An 8,530-nucleotide genomic window follows, 5' to 3' on the forward strand; every position below is an offset into this window, starting at 1 on the left:
CAACATGCCCACGTTTCAGATTGAAGACAGGGCGGCTCATGGACTTGTTCTTGGTCACACAATCAGAAACAGGTGGGAGAGGGACTGGGACCCAGGGCTCTAGAGAATGAATGCTTCCAGAGCGTCTGCGGGTAACCGCTGCCATGTGGGGCAGCGGTTACCCATCCCCTCATAAAGGGGATGGGAAGTTCAGAGAGTGGCCATGGGTGGTTGAAAGGCCCAGAGAAAGTGGCTTCCCCAGAGTGTGAGGGCCTTAGTGCTGAAAATTAAATCACACATGAGCAGAGAGGAAATGGTAGTGGGAGGTGTAGACCACACACGGGAGAAGTTTGGTCATGAATTAAAGAAGAAATAGGAGGACAGCGTGTTGGGGATCAAGGGGAGGTTTTATAGCAGCAGAGACCCTAGATCGTGTCATCAGCAGAGGGGAAGGGGACCACGGAAAGGGGGAACACAAAGAGCCGGAAGGGGGGAGTGTAACTGAGGGAAGGAGCCCTCCTGGAGTGGAGAAGGAATGAGAGCAAAGCCACAGTTGAAGAAATTTAGGTTTGACGGAAGGCAGGAAATGGCTACAACCCACAAGGAGGCTGTAAACTAGATAGGAAAGAGTCAATGAGTGCCTTGGTTGGATTCTTCTGCCTCATTCAAGACAGGAGAATTCAGGTGTGTCTCATGAAGTGGTGGCACACACTGAACCAAAAAGAATTCATGCTGAGATAGAATGTAAGGTGCCCCTGAGATAGAGTGTAAGCTGTGCTCAAGCTATAGTTCAGAAATTTGTAAGCGTCCATCCATCCATCCACCCATCCTTCATCTATCAACCATCATCCATCCATTCATTCACCCACCCATCCATCTGACCATCCACCTCTTATCCATTCAATAAACATATTTTATTGAGCACCTACTGGGTGCTAAGTCCCGGAGCTATGGGTCGGAACACAGAAAAGATCCTGTTTTCAAGTTCACAATCTTCCATGTAAGACCCGGGAAGCAAACCAGTGCTCACAGTGCAACGTGACGAAAACATGATAGGGAAGCCAGTGACCTGTGAGGACACAGAGGAAGGTGGGGGCCAAAGGAAGGAAGTGGGGATTTAAGCTGTGATCTAAGAAGGGTAGGAGTGGAAGGAAGTGGGGTGTGGGGGAGCAGGAGAGAGTGTTCCAGACAAGGGGAAGAGCCTGTACAAAGGCTTGGGTGTCAGTGAGAGCCTGGCATTTTCAAGGAACTGAAAGAAGGTCCATGTGGCTAGAATAAAGTAATGGTGTGGGCAGTGGGGCTGGGGGCAAAAGTTGAGTCTGGAAAAGTCCGTGAGAATCTGGACTTCATCCTGAGGGCAAGGGGGAGGTATGGAAGCATTTTGAGAGGGGAGAGCCTTGCTCAGATTTGTGTTCTGGAAAGAGGTCTGGGCTTTAGAGAGGAGAGTGGACTGGAGGGGTACGTGGGGGAGCTGGGAGACGAGTGTTGGGCTGTGGTCCAACAGAGAGATGGTGGGGAGAAGGGGACTGATTCAAGACACATCCAGGTGGCAGGCTGAACAGGCCTTGCCCATTGACCATGAGAGGGGAGGGGAAGCCCAGGGTAACGACTACTGCTGTGTTTCTGACCCAAGGAATCAAGCCGACCGACAACCTGTCAGGAAAGGCTCACCAGTGAGCACATTAGGCCCTTTGGACAGGAGGGTGGGACACATTTGGGGATTGGGGGATGGGGGTAACATCTGGGACCTTCGCGTCTCAGCCCCCACGGGCAGGACAAGACCATACAGTCTCAGCCGTCAGAGGATGGGGCTGGATGGATGAAAGGCTGGATCCTTACTGGGATGTTCCAGGCAAGTCACTGCATCTCCTGGAGCCTCAGCTGACATGGGACCTGACACCCCAGTGACAACTGTCATCTGCAATTTGAAGACAATAAAGAGCTTCCATCTCAGAAACCTGACCCCTGCTCAAGGGCTCGCGGCTAAGTTCTCGGGGTTGTGACAACAGCCTCCCAGCCCACAGCAGAGCCAGAGGTGGTGCGGGACCCCTCCCTCCCTCACTTTCAGGGTGAGGGCCCCAGACTCTGGCCGGTGCAGCCCCTTCAAGCTAAAGTGGGGACATAGCGATCCTCTCCACTCCCCAAGGAACTCCCCGTGGCAGTGGTTTCGGGGCTGGGGCAGGAAGGGTGGCAGGTGTACAGGCGGCGTGTCCAGTCGGCTTGAGTCAGAGGTGTTGAGACAGGCAGTCACCCTGGCTTCCTCCTCCCACTCAGGTCCAATTCCCCTTTACCTCTGTGGTCCTACTAGGCCTGCATCTGCTCTGCTTTCCCTGCCTGTGCCCTGGCCTTTCCTCCAGCGCCCTCTCCGCTGCCACCCTCCATAGAACTCTGCCTCACCACCGCCTCCTCCAGGGAGCGTTCCTGATTCCCCTGACCGACTTCCAAGCCCTAGAGTCTGCACAGCACCGTAAAGGTCTCTCGAGGCCCTTAGCATAGTCACGGACTCTAGGACATTCCATCTGGAAGGTCCCTTGGAATCCATTTCATAGCTGGGAGAACTGAGGAGGAATAAGCCACTTAATCCCGGGCAAGAAAACCACCTCTAAAATGTCCCTGGTCCGTGCTGCCTCCAAAGTGAGGCGGAGAGGTGCTCTGTGCCCCACGGTTCCTCCCCAGACTCTAGGTCCTGCTTGCCTCCTTGTACTCGTCTTCTGCCCCCTCTTCCCCGGTCAAGCCTCACTGAAAGCGTCCTGTGTGCGGGCGTGTCTCATGGTTATGGTCTCCATGTCACATTGGGACCATTTCCCCCAACAGAGTCCTGTGCTGTTTCTCTCATTTATCTCTGCACCCTCCTCTGCACCCATGCTAAGTGCTTCCCTCATGTGAAATGTCCCCTCCTCCTTGTCTCTCTCTTTTTTTTAAAACTTTTTAATGTTTATTTTTGAGATTGACAGAGAGAGAGAGAGAGAGAGAGAGAGAGAGAGAGAGAGAATCCGAAGCAGGCTCCAGGCTCTGAGCTGTCAGCACAGAGCCCGACGCGGAGCTCGAACTCACAGACTGGGATCATGACCTGAGCCCGAGTCGGACCTCAACTGACTAAGCCACCCAGCTCCCCGGTGTGAATCCTCCCAGTCACAAGGCTCACTGACTGCCGCCTCCATGAAGCCCTCCAAGGTTTCTCAGCCAGAAGCAACATCTCCCTGCCGTGGGCCCCAGCCCTTTATGTCACCTGCACATTCCTGTGTTGGGGCCAGGCCTCGACCCCTCTACCAGCTGCTGGACACCCTCCCACGGCCCCTGGCACAGCACCTGACATGCAGCAGGTTCTCGTTGGCATGCTTGCTGCTCTGATCCCCCCCTTGCTAGGCATCCTGCACCAGCCCAGGGCTAGTCCAGAACCTTCTGCTCCTGCTGTCACAACCAATTCCCTAGAAGGGACAGGGGAATTTGGGTCCTTCTGGAGAAAAATTCTGAGTCTGTGGCAGAACAAGGGGGACTCAAACCCCACTCAGGGGGTTTCCCCGGCAGTGGGGGCTGGGGTGGCCTCGCCGGTAATAAAGCTGCTAATTGCCGTCTTAACAGTCCCCTGTTGTCCAACACAGAAGAGCATTCCGTGGCCTCTGTGGTGGGTGGAAAAGCTACTGGGCAGAGGGACTGGAGGACAGAGAGGGTCATGAGACACTCCGCCCATCAGGGGCAGTATCGGCAGAGACATCCTCTGCCCCTCCTAGGACCCAGGCCCTCCCCAAGCACCTCTGGTCATTGGCATTTCCGCTGGGCCTAAGGCTCTGTCTCCGGGCCAGAGCTGCTCTTTCCCGGGCACAGTCACCAAGGGCACCGGCACCCATTCTCCTGACCAGACAGGCTTCCTCCAGCTCTGCAGGATGGGGCCTGCCGGCTGCCTCTCTGTTTGGGGTGGAGGTTACCCCCACTGTCTGCAGGAAGCCAGCACCGAAGATGAGCGCAGGCAGGAAGATCCACTCCCTTCTCCGCTCTGCTGCCCAGGCAGATGGCAGCCTGTCCCAGAGACAGGGAGAATGGCTCAGCCAGACAGGCTGGGGGCAAGAACCCCTCTAGCTGCGGCTTGAGGAGTGGGTGATGTGAGCCTATGAGAAGCAGAGAAATGCTGCTGTGAGATCCACTAAGAGAGGACCCCATCTTTCTCAGATCTGCCATTCCGGCAGGGTCCCTGGGACAGTCCAAACATCCCTCCACGGGTGGTGAAGTGAGGCCCAGAGAGGGTCTATGAGCTGCCCAAAGTCACATAGCAAGATGGTGACGGAGGATCCTGCCCGAGGGACGTTTTGCCATGGACGGGCACTCCCCCCCCCCCCCCCACTCCCCGCATGAAGCGAAACAGCCATAGCCTGCTAAAGTGGCCCTGGGGGACAAGGAGGAGCACTGGCCTCACCCTCCCTTGATCTTGACCATGGCTTCCTTTCACAGGTGCCCTGTGAGGACCGGCAGGCAGGATTACAGTCTGAGCACCTCCCTTGGTGGGGCTGGGTTTCAACAAACAGCGCCCGCTGTGGTTATCATCACCGCTGATGACAATTTAACAATGGCTCCAGGTTAACCCAGAGCCAGCTGTGCTGAGAGGGCCCCGTGCACCTGACAACATGTTGCAGGGGCCTCATCTCAGCTGCTCCTGGTCCCTTGGGATACAGTGGAGCCAGGCCCGGATCCCATGTGTTAAAACCAAGGTCAGGGGTCACCCTGCTGAGATGCTGTCCACCTGGAAGCGGGCACAGGACTCTCCTCCTGGTTAAGGGACTCCCACCGTCTGGCCCAGGGGAGCCCTAGGCAGACAATTGGCCACTTTCTCTGGTGGCCGGGGGTGTGGCCTGATGCAGGGATGCTGCAGCCCATGGGGTGGATGGAAAGTCTGTTCAGGGCCTGGCTCGCGCTGGACCCTGACCACGTGTCCACTGTAGACCAGGTCCTCACAGACCCTTGCGTGCTGTTCTGCAACCCAGGGTGGGGTGCCCCATGTGGGGGAACCGGGCTTCCAATCTGCAGAGGCGCCCATTTGGATTAAATGGTGATTAAAACCTGTCGGGCTCTGGTCTCCTGTGTCAGGGCCCTGCTTGGGGAAGCCCCCCAACCAAAGTCGTGTGGGCCCCAGGCCTTTCTCGGAATGAGATGGAACAGGGGCACTCCCTGTGAAGACGCCCTGTGCCCATGCGGCCTGCGGACTCCCCCTCCCCCACAGGAGGCCTTCCTGGAGGCGGAGGGGGAAGCTCCTCCAGGCCTGGACCTCAGGTGCCACCGAAGCAGCCCTCTTGGCTCCTGCCTGGCTGTCCCCACCCCACACACAGGGCTCGATGGTGCTTGAAGGAGGCTCACCAGCCTCGGGGCAGATGCTAACCCGGTTTAGGATAGAGGCTTCTCAGCCCTGCTAATAGAGGAACCAAGAAATGTCCCTGTGAAAAGAGAAGTATGTCACCGTCGTAGCCCCCGGACACACATACCCCACCTCTGTCCTCAGCTGAGTGCCCATTCTCTGGAAAGCCACAAACATTCCAAGACCGCATTTGTGCTGAATCATCTTCAAACTCCACTGCTGTAGGGAGGCATGTGGGGGGGGGGGGGGAGGTGACAGGAGGTGGGGCAAGGTCCCCAAAGAGGTTAAATAGGTCACCTCCACACTTGGCTGTCATCCTCGTCTCTCCTGGAGCAGAGGGATCCACACACACAGATCTTCTCCCGGGCTCCTGGCACCATGATGTCCCTGAAGCTGCTGTTGCTGGTCATGCTCCTCCTGGGGGCTTCTCTGCAGGTCACCCATGCAGGTGAGGGCAGAGGAGTGTGGCCGAGGAAGGCGCCCTGGACAGGAGGGGTGGGGGCACTGAGATCATAGCAGCAACACTCACTATTTATGCATGAGTTACAGCCCACCTGCTCCTGCAGAAGGGGGAGGCCGGTGGCAGCCGTAGGACTTTGAGGGAGGCAGTCAAGGGAAAATGAGGAGGAGGGTGGGGAGGACGGAGAGGAGGATGCGGCCCCCGAGCTTGGGGATCAGCTTGGGGAGGAGCAAAGTTCTGGCCCGTCTCGCGCCGCAGTGGTTGTGGGGCAATGACCGGGCCTGTGTTTTGACAGTGGAACACGACCCCTTCTTAGGAGTCTTGGTTAGCATCGGTTTTATTAATGGGTCTACACTGAGGGAATCAGCATGAACGCGGCTAGTTCCCAGAGCATGTGCAAGAGGGAGGTTTATATGCAGTTGGGGGGGGAAAGGACAAAGTAAGACGGGATGTGGGAACACAGCTGGGCTGGTTAGCGCCCAGCCTTTGCCCGTGACTGCTCGTTTACTCTCACTTCTGTAAGTCACCAGCCAGGGCAGCATCGTGGGCTAGTCAGACCAAGTTCTGCCCCCGAGATGGCTGGAGGACAGTTGGGGGCTTCTTAGAAAACACTCCAGCATGGCATTAATTAAAGCCACACGTCTCTGGTTTGCCTGTTTGCAAGTATTGGTACTTTATCTTGTGCAAAGATAAGGAAGCCGAGCCCCAGGAAAGTGTCTTCACGCCTTGGGCTTCCCCATTGTCATCTGTGAAATGATAGTACCTGTCTCTAGGTGCACTGCGGAGGACCAAAAGAGCTCCTGCAGGCAGAGGCCCAGCCCAGAGCCTGGCCCGGAGGAAATTCCAGGGTGGTTTGGGGCTGGTATTTGAGTGTGTGCACACACAGGTGCACACTCATGCAGACACACGGGACAACACGTAGATGCATGCCAGTATATGTGCACAGACCCCCTGAACACACACAGAGACGTGCTAGCACACACACACAAACACCCAGGACCCCCGCGGCACACAGATCTCACACACAAATGTGTACACACAGATACACACACACACACACACAGACACGCAAAGACACACCTTCACAGACACACACAGAGACATGCACACACAACTCCTCCCAAACACACACAGATATACGCACAGAGAGACACATAAGCACACAGGGACCCCCCCCCCCCCAAGCACAGAGACCTCATGCACACACGTGTGCACATACTGACACACACAGACACACTCACAAGATCCCCCTACCAAAAGACTCCCAAACACACACACGTGGACCCACTCTGATACCACACACACACACACACACACACACACATACACACACAGACATGCACACGGACTCCCCTCCACAGCCATGGACCCCCCCCACCCCCCACACAGACACTCACAGAACACCTGTTCCTGTCTCCCCTCTCCGTAGCTCGAGCAACCAACGTGGGCCGGGAGTGCTGCCTAGAGTACTTCAAAGGGGCCATCCCTCTCAGAAGGCTGACAGGGTGGTACAGGACCTCGGGGGAGTGTTCCAAAGACGCCATAGTGTAAGTGTGCCCTGATCCCACCCTCTGTCCCCGCCCTTGCTCCTGGGAGCTCAGTCTGGGAGAACGCAGACCCAGGAGCTCCCAGAAGGGCCACTGGGGAGAGGAGAGAGCAGGGCTTTTGTGGTCCCCTTCCCACTCGGGCCCTGCTCCTCAGGGAAGCCCCTGCACCCCACATTGTGAGACCCAAAAAGCCCCAGGCTGTGAGGTTCAACTCTTCATTGATTTATGGAGAAACTGAGGCCCTGAGAGAGACAGAGCAGCCCCGTGTCACACGGGCAGTCCAAAGCCAATGTGGTCACTTCCCATGGCTTGGTCTGAGCCGGGCCCCTCCTGTGCACCCCTAATTCCTAGGCTTCAGGTGGGCATGGGTGTAGCTGAAGTAGGCGGGCAGAGGCTTTGCAGTTCTGGCTCCCTGGGAGGGCCAGGACTGGCAGGGACCTTGGGAAGGTCAAGAATCACTGAGGATAGAGCCGGATGTCCCAGATCTGTCACCGATGTGCTATGTGACTTCAGGCAAGTTCTTGCTCCTCCCAAGGCCTCAGGGTCCTGATCAGTGCAGAGCAAGGCTGATCCTGGGGCTCTGGGAGGCCTTCTTGCCCTGACGCCCCCTGGACGGGGTTTCTCCCTTTTGTGTAGGTTTGTAACTATCCATGGCAAGTCCATCTGTTCCGACCCCAAGGACACCAGGGTGAAGAAGACAGTCAGATATTTGCAAAGCATCATGAACCCTGTGCCCCAGGAGTCCTGATTTCTGCCTGGACCATTTGGAGACTTCCTGCCTCAGTTCACGACCCCAACCCCAAGCTGCCCGAGTCCAGTGAAGGCCCTACAAGGACAAAGAAGACCCCTGCCCTCTTTTCTGGTCTGGAACCATGGCATGAAAGAGCCCTGATTAAAGTCTCTCTTTGTACCTTAGTCTGGGCCAGCGTGTTCTGTCCACCTAGCCTGTCAACACTGGAAGGGCCCTCAAGAACATCTACCTGGTCCTGCCTTGTCCAGGCCAGGAAGGGAAACTGAGGCTTAGAGGGGGACATGGCTACCGCAGACTACATGTGAGGGCAAGCGAAGGCCCCGGTGACAGCGGCCCAGGCAGGGGAGCTGAGGGGGTCTGTGGGATGAGCCCAGCCTCCAGGAGGTCTTCCCCAAGAATGGCTGCCCATCGGGTTCTCTCTCCTGCTCCGATGCCTCTGGCTCTTGTGG

At 56.8% G+C, this 8,530-nt stretch overlaps 1 protein-coding gene across 1 annotated transcript; it reads left to right on the forward strand.

The window, feature by feature from the left end:
* The first annotated feature begins 5,701 nt into the window (after positions 1 to 5,701).
* On the forward strand, positions 5,702 to 8,078 carry CCL17 (C-C motif chemokine ligand 17). The gene is given in 3 exon segments (NM_001009849.1): positions 5,702 to 5,771; positions 7,213 to 7,330; positions 7,967 to 8,078. Coding segments are annotated over 3 exon segments (300 nt in total).
* The last annotated feature ends 452 nt before the right edge of the window (positions 8,079 to 8,530 follow it).

This window comes from Felis catus, chromosome E2, assembly GCF_018350175.1.
Source record: "Felis catus isolate Fca126 chromosome E2, F.catus_Fca126_mat1.0, whole genome shotgun sequence".
Classification (NCBI taxonomy): Eukaryota; Metazoa; Chordata; class Mammalia; order Carnivora; family Felidae; genus Felis; species Felis catus.